Source organism: Mytilus trossulus, chromosome 3, assembly GCF_036588685.1.
Source record: "Mytilus trossulus isolate FHL-02 chromosome 3, PNRI_Mtr1.1.1.hap1, whole genome shotgun sequence".
Taxonomy (NCBI): domain Eukaryota; kingdom Metazoa; phylum Mollusca; class Bivalvia; order Mytilida; family Mytilidae; genus Mytilus; species Mytilus trossulus.
In genome coordinates, this window is record NC_086375.1 from 85,838,407 (window position 1) to 85,854,356 (window position 15,950).

General features: G+C 31.9%; 1 protein-coding gene across 2 annotated transcripts; it reads right to left on the minus strand.

Moving 5' to 3' along the window:
* Positions 1-2,719: 2,719 nt before the first annotated feature.
* On the minus strand, positions 2,720-8,591 carry LOC134712704 (uncharacterized). Of its 2 annotated transcripts, none has more exons than XM_063574517.1 (4): positions 8,280-8,591; positions 6,280-6,640; positions 5,279-5,452; positions 2,720-4,175 (listed from the first exon to the last, which is right to left on the minus strand). In XM_063574517.1, exons 2-4 carry the CDS (start codon positions 6,622-6,624, stop codon positions 3,834-3,836), a joined length of 861 nt encoding a protein of 286 aa, XP_063430587.1. In that variant the 5' UTR covers positions 6,625-6,640; positions 8,280-8,591; the 3' UTR covers positions 2,720-3,833. The 2 variants fall into 2 exon arrangements, with proteins under 2 accessions (XP_063430587.1, XP_063430586.1); XM_063574516.1 differs by having other exon boundaries at positions 8,284-8,589.
* Between the last annotated feature and the right edge of the window lie 7,359 nt (positions 8,592-15,950).

Here is a 15,950-nt window from a genome sequence, read left to right on the forward strand (position 1 = left end):
GCCAGAGGCTCCTGACTTGGGACAGGCGCAAAAATGCGGCGGGGTTAAACATGTTTGTGAGATCTCAACCCTCCCCCTATACCTCTAACCAGTGTAGAAAAGTAAAAGCATAACAATACGCACATTAAAATTCAGTTCAAGAGAAGTCCGAGTCTGATGTCAGAAGATGTAACCAAAGAAAATAAACAAAATGACAATAATACATAAATAACAACAGACTACTAGCAGTTAACTGACATGCCAGCTCCAGACTTCAATTAAACTGACTGAAAGATTATGATTTCATCATATGAACATCAGGCACAATCCTTCCCGTAAGGGGTTTAGTATCATACCATCATAACATATATGAGAAGAACATAACCCGTGTCATGCCAACAACTGTTTTTAGAATAAATGTGTTTAGTTCCGACGCAAAGACCTTATCAGTGACTCAATATTAACGCCAAAATATGCAATCTTTAATGACTTGACAACAGTATCGTAATTATATCCCTTCTTAATAAGTCTATTCAAAGGTTTTGTAAGTTTAAGTATAACGAACTTGTCCGTGTTGTTTCAGTGGAAAATGTTAGTAAAAATTTACAAATTTTATGAAAATTGTTAAAAATTGATTATAAAGGACAATAACTTCTTAGGGGGTCAATTGACCATTTTGGTCATTTTGACTTATTTTTGAGTCTTAAATTGCTGTACATTATTGCCGTTTACAGTTTATCTCTATCTATAATAATATTCAAGATAATAACCCAAAACAGCAAAATTTCCTTAAAATTACCAATTTAGGGGCAGCAACCTAACAACGAGTTGTCCCATTCATCTTAAAATTTTAGGGCAGATAGATCTTGACCTGATAAACAATTTTACCCCTTGTAAGATTTGCTCTAAATGCTTTGGTTTTTGAGTTATAAGCCAAAAACTGCATTTTACCCCCATGTTCTATTTTTAGCCATGGCGGCCATCTTGGATGGTTGGCCGGATAAAAAAACAACTTTAAACTAAATACACCAATGATGATTGTGGCCAAGTTTGGATTAATTTGGCCCAATAGTTTCAGAGGAGAAGATTTTTGTAAAAGATCATGGATATTTACGAAAAATGGTTAAAAATTGACTATAAAGGGCAATAACTCCTAAAGGGATCAACTGACCATTTTAGTCATGTTGACTTATTTGTAAATCTTACTTTGCTGAACATTATTGCTGTTTACAGTTTAGCTCCATCTATAATAATATTCAAGATAATAACCAAACACAGTAAAATTTCCTTAAAATTACCAATTTAGGGGCAGCAACCCAACAATGGGTTGTCTGATTCATCTTGGTTTTTGAGTTATAAGCCAAAAACTGCATTTTACCCCTATGTTCTATTTTTAGCCATGCAGGCCATCTTGGATGGTTGGCCGGGTCAAAAAACACAAACTTTAAACTAGATACATCAATGATGATTGTGGCCAAGTTTGGATTAATTTGGCCTGGTAGTTTCAGAGGAGAAAATTTTTGTAAAAGTTTACGCCGGATGACGGACGACGGACGCCAAGTGATGAGAAAAGCTCACTTGGCCCTTCGGGCCCGGTGAGCTAAAAATGTTAATAAATTTGGTGACACTAAAAAAAAATAGACCTTCTTTATTTGTTGATTTTTCAACTTTATTTGAACCTGATAAACGAATAAAACCTTTATCTATACAAGACGTTAATGCACTTTTCGTTTTAACAGATTCCGATTCTTTCAGACTTGTAACATCAGCTAAATGTAAAAAAGGGACGAAAGATACCAGAGGGACAGTCAAACTCATAAATCTAAAATAAACTGACAAGGCCATGCTAAAAATAAAAACAGACAAACAATTGAACACATGACAAACATAGACAAACATAGAAAACTAAAGAAGAAACAACACGAACACTGCTCACATATATATCGTTAGTGGTTGAGACGATGTTCTTAATAAGACGATTTAACTAAAAAATATATACTCTTAACTCTTGACTAGTACAAAAACAACTGTAGCTTGTAGCTTATTTGTAAAAGGTTGACAAATGTTTGATCTCTCAAGTTTATCAATTTGTCAAATTGCATTCAAACTACATTTGCATATTCATGAATTGCAAAGTCGTTTGTGTTTCCTGTCAAGATTTTTTTTACACGGTTGGTTCATACGTGGAATCACAGAACCAATTTTTCCTAGTACTAAAAAGTAAAATAAAATAAACACCGAACTACGAAGAATATTCCAAACGGAAAGTCCGAAGTCAAATGGGAAAATCAAAAGCTCATACAAATCAAACGAATGGATAACAACAAATTCCGACTTGGTAAAGTCATTTTCTTCTGTGGAAAAAAAAAGATATAAATCTTGTTTTTTTAGTAAGCTAAACATATCACTTATATGATAGACTCATTGTATTGGCATGATATGTGAACAAAAACGAACAGACATAAAAGGTAAAAAAATCAAAAAATTTGGGTACAGCAGTCAACATTGCGTTATAAACTTAACCCATTTAAAAAAATGTAATATAGTATCATAAAAAGGCAGACAAAGCTCGTTAACAAAAAATGAGAGACAAGAACAAAAAGCATAAAAACACATTGACGGGATGCAAATGTACAGAGCAACGTCATATGTAACAGTGAAACACACACAAAAAAGACAGTATAGTTTGTTAAGGCAAAATAAGTTTTCGGAACATGAAAATAAAAGCTCGGAACTCAAATAGAATTCGACATCATTTAATATACTAGCGAAGTTATGATAACTGCTTTTTACCTATATCTTTATCTTAGAATTAACACATTTGAAAGACTTCAAACAAGAAACTACAATAACAAACGAAATAAATTCAGTGTAACTTTCAATTCGTATAAAAAACATCATAAGGCGTCGCCATATCTCAAAAGAAACACACCCTTTACCCATCGTATGACGTTAAAACATTTTGGTAAATACATGACTTATCTTCATCATATGGAGTTTACGGTTGTTCATAAGTCATAAATCGATTTAGAAAAACTAATCCGGGTTACAAACTAAAACCGAGGGAAACATATCAACTAAAAATTGGAAAACAACGAAACAACAGAAACACTGAATTGCAAAAACAAACATCAACATACATACAAAAGGACTATTTAATAACAAGTGCAATATTCCTTGTTTGAAACAGGACATTAAAAAGAAAAATAGTTGGTTAAACCGGGTCTTATGGGTAGACAAACCTCCCTCTTTTATGACAATATTTATTAAAAACAACAGCACTAAAATGACAACACTACGTGATAGTACAGTACTAACAAATGCAAGAACACTCAGCACAGAGAAATATACATGAATAAAATAATATTACATTGCAATATGTTCTCTGAGAATAACAACAGACATATCCCATTAGTTAACAACAGCACAAACTTCGCGTCACACGAATGGAACAACGCGACAAAAAGTGACGTATATATTATCACAGGCGATCTTGTAATACATACAATTATATGGTACGGATTCTACCAGTTCACAATTATTTTCACAAAAAATGTCCAAATGATTATGATGAATATGACGATCTTTAAAGGCTATTCTAAACTAATGCTATGACGATGTCATAATTATTTGGACTAACACATTACTTATAAGTGTTAAAACAGTATAGATCTTCATCTCCTGTTATTTATATTCAAGATCAAAAGCAGACTTTACATACAAGATGCATCTATTCATATATTGATTGTATATCGTTGTTTATATGCTATATCCTTGCTTGTCAGTGAAAGGTTAAGAAACATTTCACAAATTCCAAGTAACCGATAGAACTCGCAACACTTGATCATTTTGAATTATGCTGGGGAATTCATTGCACGCTTGTTCACAAACATCACATCTGTTTTTTGTATTCCTTGATTAACATATTGATGAATAGCAACATAACCTCTTTTATCCATGTAGCCAAATATGTTCTGCAATTCAGGCAATATATCTATGGCAAACTCAACAGTTATTACCCGTATAAAAAACTTGTCATGTGTTACCGATCTTAAAATGTCCATCTCCTTGCCGCTTACATCAATATTCAGAAGATCTATTTCATGTTTGTTTAAAGCATATAAAATAGTGTCCATCCAAAAACAAGGTATCTTCTTATTTTTTGAAAACCACATTTCTGATTCGTTTTTATTTGTCTGAAATTTAAAGAAAAACATATTATAACTTGCTGTCTGTATTATGCAAAAGTCTTTGTCGTACATTTTTGGTTGCTATGAGATTATCTTTGGATAAATTTTAGAATACTGTGTGCAATAGTCTAAATGTATGCTTCATGAATACCTATTATAATTTCTTATATCAAAATATTTAAAATTAAAACATAACTAAATAAATTTTAGAATACTGTGTGCAATAGTCTAAATGTATGCTTCATGAATACCTATTATAATTTCTTATATCAAAATATTTAAAATTAAAACATAACTAAATCAGGAGCCTGTAATTCAGTGGTTGTCGTTTGTTTATGTGTGTCTTATTTGTTTTTCGTTCATTTTTTAATAAATAAGGCCGTTAGTTTTCTCGTTTAAATTGTTTTACGTGGTCTTTTTGGGGTCTTTTATAGCTGACTATGCGGTATGGGCTTTGCTAATTGTTGAAGTCCGACGATGACCTATAGTTGTTAATGTCTGTGTTATTTTGGTCTTTTGTGGATAGTTGTCTCATTGGCAATCATACCACATCTTTTTGTTTATACATTTTGCTATATAAAATTGTATCATCCTGTCGATACTGTTGCCTTATTTAGCATTACACATTATGTTTTCAGACTGTATATGACGTCTTTACACTGAATCCGTTGGATATGTACTGATTGCTACTTTAGTCTGGTAGACAATGAATTATTTTTTTGTTTAAATTGACTTAAAAAAATGAAATCCGACTTGAAGCTTTAGTGCTTGGCATATTGCGCAGACATTTGTCTGTTGTTGAAGACGTCTAAATGTATTTTTTTTTGTTAACTATGTAGCTATGCTGGTCATCTTTGATTCATGTCAAACATCTTCATTTAAAAATATTGATCCTAGGTCTGATTTTAAAAGCACATTCATCTTTAAGTCAACCTTAAAAGTAATCTTTGACCAAAACTGACCTCTTATCAATGCAATATAAAAAATTTTAATCGCTTACAATATATCTGATACTGTACATTTCATAACTGGAAGCTACCAAAGGTTTTCTAAATTTGAACAAAAAAGTACAGCACAGTATTAAATTATAACAACAACAAAAAACATACCTTTACACATGCATTCATTGCTAATGATCGTCTGTGTTTCTGTTTAATTGTGTCATATTTGGAAGGATTAGGTTCAACTAATAAACCTGTCCAGTTTCGCCATCTTTCAAAGAATAGAGTTACGGAATCTTGTTCCCCGTCATTTGCTCCAATATCTATAAATGTACCATTGGTCTGCAAGTTAAAAAATAACTGTTTGGTGGCCGTACAATATATCTGTATTTTTTGGGGACAATCTGTTCAAGTGTATATACATGTGTATACTTATGATCCTAAATTTCGAAATAAGTAAGGATCTTCTATCCCATGCAGGTATTATCTAAAATATTGTCCATGAAAAGTAGATGTATTTAAATTGTGAAAGCTGTATCAAATATTTGTTGTCTGCAAAAAACAAACATTTTGTTTTAACTAAAGCTGACAATGAGATTTACTAGAGACGGAAGTTATAAAAGACAACAGTGCAAATAAATGTAAAACAATTCAAAAGAACAAAGGAACAGCTTCAGTAAATGTATTTAGATTTATAGTAAAACAAAATATATATAAGAAAATAAGTGTGACTTCTATTTAACAGTTCATCATTCTTAGTTTTCCAATTAATGTTTATATTTGAGGTAGTTTCACACGAGGCAAAACAACAACATATATACCAGCTGTCAGACGTGTCCTACTGTTAAATATGGTTATAATAGAAAGAGCCTGTGGAGTTTCAGTTTTGTAGGGTGTACATTTTCTTTGAAAATAGTAAAATAATTAAAATTCCTAACTCCTAGATTTTAAAATAGAAAGTCCCTAATCAAATGGCCAAATCAAATGCTCAAACACACACAACAAATGGACATCTAGAAAATGTTATGATTATCTGTGTCTATTGTTCCTATTTTTCGATCGAAATACCTTGAGCAAGCAATCACAATCATTTACTTATTTACTGATATAAGTATTCACTAAATAATCACGACCAAGTACATAGTAAAGTATTTAATTATTTACAGTACCTTTTGGTGCAAAAAATTATCAATTTGTTTACTCTGTTCCCGTGTTGGATGTTCTCTCCATGGAGTGGTCAAGTTGTATGGATCATTCTGAGAATGTTCAATGAAGTTTTTACGAACATAGTTTATAAGTTCTGGATCTGTTGCCTCTCTGTCGTAAAGGTGCGACCTGGAACCATCTTGTCTCTGGAGAAAACTGTTATGGGTATCTGTCATAATGGCCGTCTGATATGACATTAAAACTGTTGGTCGCATAGCAAAAAATAGTTGTGATAGGAATAGAACCACCAATATCAAACAAATCCATCTTCCATACGGTCCTCTTTTCTGTAGACAAAGTATTGCCATTCTATGTTGATATTCGCTATAATATACATAATACGGTAATAAATTCAGTAAAGAATAATACGCAATTTATAAATATTTCACATAGCTTTTATTCGAATATTTCTATGTATACCTCATGTTTTACCATTGTAGTGACAGAGGGTGACTTGGTCCAAGGACACAGTTATCGTCCTTTTTTCGTTATATAGTCCCTAGTGTAAACAGTGTATAACTTGCATGTTTTATTTGATACACTTTCCCAATTTATTTCTTGATATTAAATGCATGAAGTATTAAGTAGGGGGATGGTATCACATGTCAAAACAATTTGGGTGCTGAATCTTTATGTTAAGAAGTAAATTGGTCCAGTTCTAAAAGGTCAAATTTTAGCATGTCTGAAGCTGTCAAACTGAATTTTACACCCCCTTAACACAGAATTGTCAATTTTTTTAGTTAGAGCTGGTAGAAGTTTCTATAATTTTGATATTATTTGTCTCACAGGTAGTACACTACACTGTAAAAGTCTTTTTGAGAAAGAGCAGGTGCGATTTTTTAAATTTGAATGTATTGTCTAAAAGAAATGACTACCAAATAGCTGTGTTCTCGGGCCACTTGTTGCTTTTTTTTGTATACTATTGACAATGTAATCACAAAGGTTATTGGAATAAACTTGTTCTTCACTAAACCTGTACTACGGGAGACAATGAGCTCGAAGGTGTCTCATAAATGTTTTGTTTTTGACAAATTTTATCTTTTGAAAGCCTGGAGTAACACAATAAAATAGGAATACCGATAAATATATATATTCAACAATTGATTTTGAGGTCCATACGTAGAGTAATTCAACTTCTTAGAGATTGGATAATTAACAAAAATGTATTTGGAAAACGGAAGTAAAAGAAAAATTACAAATGTAACGGCATTTGATTATAATTCAAGAAAAATAAATGCACGACCTCCTGGTGCAAAATGTGTTCTGTAATTTAGACGAATTTAAGTACACCCTCTAGGTGACTCAGCACAAGTTCTTTTTGGAAATCAAGGTTTTTAAGAACGTTTTGTTAATAATAAACGCTAGTACACCATAGAAAAACAAATGAGTAATCTATGTTTGAAATTTCATAACAAAAATATCTATTAAAGTCTGTAGATTTTTTACAAAAATCTTGGTTTTACATGCCACAAATCCCCTTGTTCTAAACAATAAATGATAATTAATAAAGCTCTGCACGAAGTTTCCCAATAGTATATTTACAAGATTGCCCATCTCTATTATTCATTATATTTGTTGTTTTTATTCTATTGCAGTTTGTAAATTTCGTATTTTACACTACTACAGAAGGAGTCATAAACCTTAATCAATGACAACATCAATAGAGAAACCAGAACGAAGGGAAGCAGGTAGGCGGGTTTGAAAATTGTCCAAATTCACAGAGTTTGCGGGATATTTATCTCCCCTGAACTAGACCAAAATATGGTATGCTGATCCAATAGCCTATACTTATACATTTAAATTGATAAGTTGTCGTCTTGTAACATGCTTAGGTTGCATACTGTTATACACAATAGTCGAAACATGCAGTATTATAAGTCCTTTATCTGTTTACAAGTATTAATTTCTATGTATCATTATGCTAGTGAAATATGAATATAAGAATTATATAATAAGTACGTACTTACATTTGAATGTGTCTTCACAGCTTTAAAACTGAATGAACTGTATTTATAAACCCGTGAAATGTCATCTTATTCAGTTCAATTCATACATGAATTGATTATCATCTGTTCCTGTCATCCGTGTAAAGAAATATCCCTCTGCTTATGCGTTTTAAATGTCTGTACTTTATTACATTCTTTTCTTATTCATCTTTTTAAATAGTCTCGTCAAACGGGAAGAAGTTAAATACATTTTTCGACATAAATATAAAAATCTCGATTATAATCACTATTCACACGTAACACATCTTTTGTGATTATTTAAATACGTACTTATTTGGTTCGCGCGCAATTGCAATTAACGTCTGCATGTATATACTGTCTACTTACATATTATGAAAATTTCGATATTTCAAATTTCTTTTTTGTTCTTTGCAATTATATAATCATTGTTGTTCTTTGCTTATTGCTGTGTTTTTCTACATTGACAAGAAGTAAAGGGGAGGGTTGAGATATCACTAAACATGTTTAACCCCGCAGCATATTTGCGTCTATCCGAAGCTAGGAGCCTCTGGTCTGTGTATGGTTTTGATTTTAGTATATGTGTTAGAGTTTAATATTACGTTCATTTTTACTGTATAAGATAAAATTGAGAATGGAAATGGGGAATGTGTCAAAGAGACAACAACCCGACCAAATAAAAAAACAACAGCAGAAGGTCACTATTACATAATAAAGGAGCAAAGAGAACACATTTTTGTTTATGGACCAGTTGAGGACCGCCTCTAGGTGCGCGACTTTCTCGCTGCATTGAAGACATACTTTGTGGCCGTCTGCTGTTCTCTCCACTTTGGACTAACTGTTCTCTCTGACACATTCCCCATTTCCATGGTCAATTTTATAATTTAAAAATTTCAGAATCTGATGATTTTCACTATGGTGTCATAATTTATTAACGTATTATCAGAGTAAAAGGTCATGCGATCGATAAAAAAAAAATAGCATGTGACGTTATGTGTATGCTTTCTCTGGTTTGAAAAAAATGGGCGTTTGGCATTTGCGCCTATTTTGAAAGTGACTAAATAAGTTGTAGGATTTTTCTATATCTGTGAATACTATTTTTAAAAAGAATTCACTCGTAAAAACTATTGCTATAATATGCACAGTCATATATAATTTAGTTGTGTTAAACGGGCGTCTTACTTTCTCCTCAGAACAAACTATGACATGTATCCAAGATTATAAGTATCAATTAGAACGTACACATCCAGTGGGTTAGCGTAAAGACAAGTATGAAAAGTCAAAGATAACCATGATCTTGCGCAACGCCAAAATATAGGTAAAGCCATCAAAATATAGATGTAGGACCTTAAATGTTAATACCTTTATAGCAATACCACAAAATACAAAGTGTTTGTTTTATTCGAAAGTCTCTGCGTACATAGTTTTAATAATAACAAAAGTAAGAACTGAACAATTGCATTTATATTTAAAAGGACTAAATCTATAGTAAAAGTTGAACCAATGAGCAAAGACAGAGTTAAGCATTATAATGATACTTCGATGATGATATATTGTAACAACTCATTGCCTCCAGGTATGAATGGGTACAGATAACAGGCCCGTAGCCAGGAATTTCCAATGGGGAGGGGGAAGGGGGGGGGGGGTTCGTTGGACTCACATACTCGACTTTAACAGACACAATTCCAACAGAACATTGACTTTAACAGTGCTTATTTGTTTTCAAGGGGGGTTCCTCCTGGCTACGGGTATGGATAATTGTAGAACTATGCATTCCAAAAAAGACAAGGATCAGAATAATCGTGCATACACAATTCAGCCAGTTTTATAAGTTCCGAGCACTATTAGAAAAATGCTGCATGCATAGTATTACAAGATTAATTTTAGCAAACACGGTAAAATTATTGAAATTCAAGTGCACAGTTTTACATCTCCTTGCATGCATATGCATGGCTTTAATTCAAGTGCACAGTTTTACAACTGCTTGCATGATTATTCGTGGCTTAAATTCAAGTGCATAGTTTTAAAACTTCTTGCATGATTATGCATGGCTTTAATTTAAGTGCATACTTTTAAAACTTCTTATACGGTAACTGCAAAAAAGATTTTTATTTAAACATATAATGATATAAGCATATATATATTAATGTTCAGAACATGCCAAAACTAAGAACATACAAGTTACTTAAGACAGAATTTTGGACTGAACCGTATGTTAACAAGTTCTTGTCCAGAAAACAACGATCGAGTATAGCTAGAATTCGATGCGGTACACTACCTTTAGAAGTCGAACGAGGTCGATATCGAAATATTCCGGCCGACTGGAGAATCTGTAAAGTGTGCAACTCCAATATGACTGAAGATGAAATCCATTTTTTGTTTTTTTGTAACCGTTACTCTGTGAGAAGGAACGAATTCAGACAAGAACTCGCCTCAGTTAACTTTGACTCCCCAGAAGAAACACGAAAAGAACTGTTCACCAGCAACCCAAAAACAGTGGCAAACTTTATCATAGACTGTTATAGGATGAGACAAGATGTTATATAAACATTTTTACTTTAACAAAACTACAAGACTTAAAAACTGTAAAACTTAATATGTTTTATCAAATCAAATGTAGCTATACATGTATACTAATGTTTTAAAATGACAGTGCTTCGAAAGCCTATAAGGCTGGCTGAAAATAACAATGTTCATATCATATGTATTATATAATGGCAATTCAGGTTGCACTTTAATAAATTATTTATTCATTCATATATATGTATTCATAGAATCGAGAATGTTTTAATGGTTTTAATGGGAATGTGTCAAAGAGAAAACAGCTAAGGAGCAGAAAAACAGTCAAAGGCCAACAGTGATATGTATTGTCGAAATGCGCATCTGGTGCAAGAAAATTGGTACCGTTAATTTTATTAAGCACCTGGAGGTGGGCTTCAGTTATATATTATACTAGAACACATTCGTGATATCGGGGGGACCGTGACTGCATTAAAGTATATAACTATGCACAAGCCTTATTTTAATATTAGTATTGACATCTGATAAAGTCATGCCGATTATAAGATACACAGTTTTCTCTGCTTTCAAATCTTTCTGTTTGAACCCGTCGAACTGGATTTTTCAATTATTGGTAATATTAATTATTTGGAAAACAAAAGGTCCTGGAATGGAGTATTTTTTAATCAACAGCATTGTCCTATATTAGTTATAAATAAAGTTCCGCTGTTTTATGTCATGCCCGCTAACAAATTGAAAACTGTACCTTATTTTTAGTCCAGATTGTTAGTATTCGTATTGTTATCTTAGAAAGTCTTACTGATTAAAATACTACAAAAGGTAACAATTTGACAATTTAGTAGTGTCAATCCTGTGATTATGACCCGTGTTTTAATATTAATAGCATATTAATCCTGAATACACCATTTGGTGGTGCGCCTGTCAGATGCGGAACGTACAGATAAGGTATTAGGTAACAGGTGAATATACTATTGGTATCGTTATCGGACTCGACACGGAACTTCTTAATTATTGGCAATATTAATTACGTGGAAAACAAAAGCACCTGGAGTGGTGTAATTTTTAATCTACACCTTTGTACTACGGGGCGCCGAATGGGACTCTTGTGGTTTTGTACTCAAAATTCAATTTTGTACGGACAAAAGTGACTTTTGTTCAACAAAAATGAGTTCAGATTAACAAAATTTGTATCATACTACAAATTTGAAATTTTGTCATACAAAATTATCTATCAGCGGACAAAAGTCACTTTTGTCATGACAAAATTCATTTTTGTTACACAGACTTGACTTTTGTTACCTAATTTGAAAATTGAGCGACAAAAGTCAATTTTGTATTTAAATTAGTTTAGTTTGGTTTCTGTGAACTAATTTGCGAACAAAATCGACTTTTGTTACACAAAATTGACTTTTGTTACACAAAAATTACTTTTGTTACACAAAATTGACTTTTGTTACACAAAATTGACTTTTGTTACACAAAATTGACTTTTGTTACACAAAATTGACTTTTGTTACACAAAATTGACTTTTGTGAGACAAAATTGACAAAATTGACTTTTGTCTCAACAAAATTGAATTTTGTCTCAACGAAATTGACAAAATTGAATTTTGTCTCAACAAAATTAACAAAATTGAATTTTGTCTCAACAGAATTGACAAAATTGAATTTTGTCTCAACAAAATTAACAAAATTGAATTTTGTGTCAACAAAATTAACAAAATTGAATTTTGTCTCAACAAAATTGATTTTTGTCTCACGAAAGTCAATTTTGTCTCATAAAAGTCAATTTTGTTGTTACAAAATTGAATTTTGTCATCACAAAAATGAATTTTGTCGTCACAAAATTGAATTTTGTCTCAACAAAATTGACACAATTGACTTTTTTCTCAACAAAATTGACAAAATTGACTTTTGTCTCAACAAAATTGACAAAATTGACTTTTGTCTCAACAAAATTAACAAAATTGACTTTTGTCTCAACAAAATTTACAAAATTGAATTTTGTCTCAACAAAATTAACAAAATTGACTTTTGTCTCAACAGAAATGACAAAATTGAATTTTGTCTCAACAAAAATGACAAAATTGAATTTTGTCTCACAAAAGTCAATTTTGTCTCACAAAAGTCAATTTTGTCTCACAAAAGTCAATTTTGTCTCACAAAAGTCAATTTAGTCTCACAAAAGTCAATTTTGTTTCACAAAAGTTAATTTTGTTTCACAAAAGTTAATTTTGTTTCACAAAAGTCAATTTTGTCTCACAAAATTGACTTTTGTGATTTAATTTCCATATCAGGTAACAAAAGTCAATGTTGTATGCAAATATGTTTATATTTGCATACCTTTTAGACAAAATTGACTTTCGTCATGACAAATATGAATTTTGTCTACAAAAATGAATTTTGTCATGACAAAAATGAATTTTGTCTACACAAATGAATTTTGTCTACACAAAATTGAAGTTCTCACAAAACAAGTCAGTAGCACATAGTTTTGTAAGACAAAAATGATTTTGTTATGACAGAATTGAATTTTGTACAAAACCACAAGAGTCCCATTCGGCGCCCCGTAAAAACAGCATCTTTCATGAGTAATTTGAGGTTGAACGATAACCAACATTTTGAGCAACAGTACTTTCTTAAGTTATGTATATACAACGCAGATGTGGATTGATTTAACTATATACTATAGACTATAGAATACTAGATCGCAAATGCTGTAATGTCTCGTCTGCTTTACTTATGATAGTTAATTTTATGGAACGTCTATAATATCAAGGGTTTTACTAGAAGTGTCAAATGTGCTTAATGCGCTTAATGTATTTTTGTCCATCTGATGAATTAAGCCTTTTCAATTGATTTTTATAGTTCGTTCTTATGTTGAACAGTTATACCACTGTGCCAGACTTTAAATTATGATTGTCAATGGTTAATAAAAAGAGTGCAAGGTCAGATGAACCATGACATACAGATCTCTACAAATATCCCGTGGACCAAATAATTGTGTTCCGATCCTTACAGTGCCTTAGAAACTGACAAATATAAAAGTTATGCTGGCCAATTAATTCTAAACATAAGGTCAAAAGTATATGAAACCTGACCGACAGCCAGACATAGACATCTTACTATCATTCAATATATCAAATACAATTGACGTCATTATGGTCATTTATGAAACATGCAAACAGACATGTACACCTTACACGAAATACCATGGCGCTATAGAATACAGGTACATATCCAAAGGCTAGACAACATAAAACGAGCATTGACGAATGATGCATGACAATGGGTTCAATGTCAGTTGAAACCTTGCAAAAGTCGAAAATGTACACCTCACAATCATAACAACAGATACTTATCCTAAAGCTTAACAAATCTGCGATACGGACTTGACCACAAAAATGAATCTTCATCCATGAAATAAGGCACATTCGGGGTCAGGTGAATCCTGTCATGACGAACATGTAGTTTATAGGATCCAATATACCAAATGCGGGTATCCTATAACTCGTAATAAGTGAGTATACTTCACATGACAATAAAAAGCTTCATCCTACAATCATCCAACTATTTTACATTTCATTTTCTGAAAATATTTATACTTTTAAAAGCTTAAACCTATTGAGGATGTTGACCTATATAGCTTTTCTCAATACTAATAACAAATATTAACTATGATATAATTGAAGAACAATTTGAACGCCTTCGTAGCATCAGATTTTTCACGATCCTTTTCACGATCTTCAAAAATATGGTACATGATCTTTCACGATCCAAAAAATCCATTTTTGTGTAAATAGTTCTTTATTTACCAAGTTTCAGATTATGTTTATACAAAATAACTATAAGAACCATTTGATTAACTCAAATAGAATGCTCTTATTCGTATTAAAGTAGGTTTTCTAGTCGAATTTGTGAAAAAATCATGTTTGTTTACATTTGTTATGTCATTGAAATGTCGAGAAGCAATCTGCCTTTTGTTGTTTTGTAATAACTATGTACTTTTAAAACTGGATATTCTCACATACTGATCATAATGTTGAACCATTTTGACAGAGTTTTATTTGGATGGCATGCCCAGTTCAACAAACTACGCTTTCCATAATAATAAACGAATGCACAATTTAACAATTGTTTGATGATCTAGACTTCATTGTTTTATATGCATGTATGAACTGCTTACTTGTAAAATTTCTTGGGCATTGTGCATGATGTACAGATCATATGAAAATTGTAAAACAATGCACGCCAATTTCAACTAACTTAGGTAAAACTGTGCATTCCATAATTATAAACGAATGCACAGCTTTACAATTGTATGATGGACCTGGTTGCATGCCTTAACGTGCATCAGCATGCACAGTTTTACAATTGTTTGATGATCTAGGCTTCATTGTTTTACATGCATATATATGAACTGCTCATTTGTACAATTTCCTGGATAATTGTGCATAACGTACAGATCATATGCAAATTGTAAATCAATGCATGTCCAGTTCAACAGACAATCGTAAAATTGGGCATGCTCAGTTCTACAAAATCATGTGACAAAACATGGTGGAAAGTTAAAGTTGTCTCATTAGCAATCATACCGCATCTCCGTATTTTGATACGCGTATACATTTTATTTAAAAAGAACAAATTACCTACTGTTTTCCATCCATGTAGGGTATATCATTGTACATAAAACACTTTATCGATATATTGTTTCTAATGGAGTATTTCATTAGCTCAGTAGTCATTGTGTATATATCAGTGTTCTGACATGTTATATATTATATCCGTATTTGCAATTTTCCGTTGATAAATAAAAAAAAAAATATAAAATACAAGGTTGTTTATACCTCAGATAAAGTTGAACATAGCTAAAAATTGGTTTTTCTGTTTAGGTCATATAGATTCTAATAACGTGGCAGCGTATTTACGCATTCATGGCTTTCATATGTTGAGGTAAAAGCGGTCCGAATGAAGAACATCCGGAAACGCCACTTTGGAGGCATGAGCTTGAAAGTATTTTTCTGTTATATGAATACACGACCCCCTAATATTCTTACTAACGTTAAAAACTAGAGTGATTGTGTAACACCTGTAATTATAATGTCAACGTATAGTCCACTCTGATAAGCCTTTGAAAGACGGATTATAAA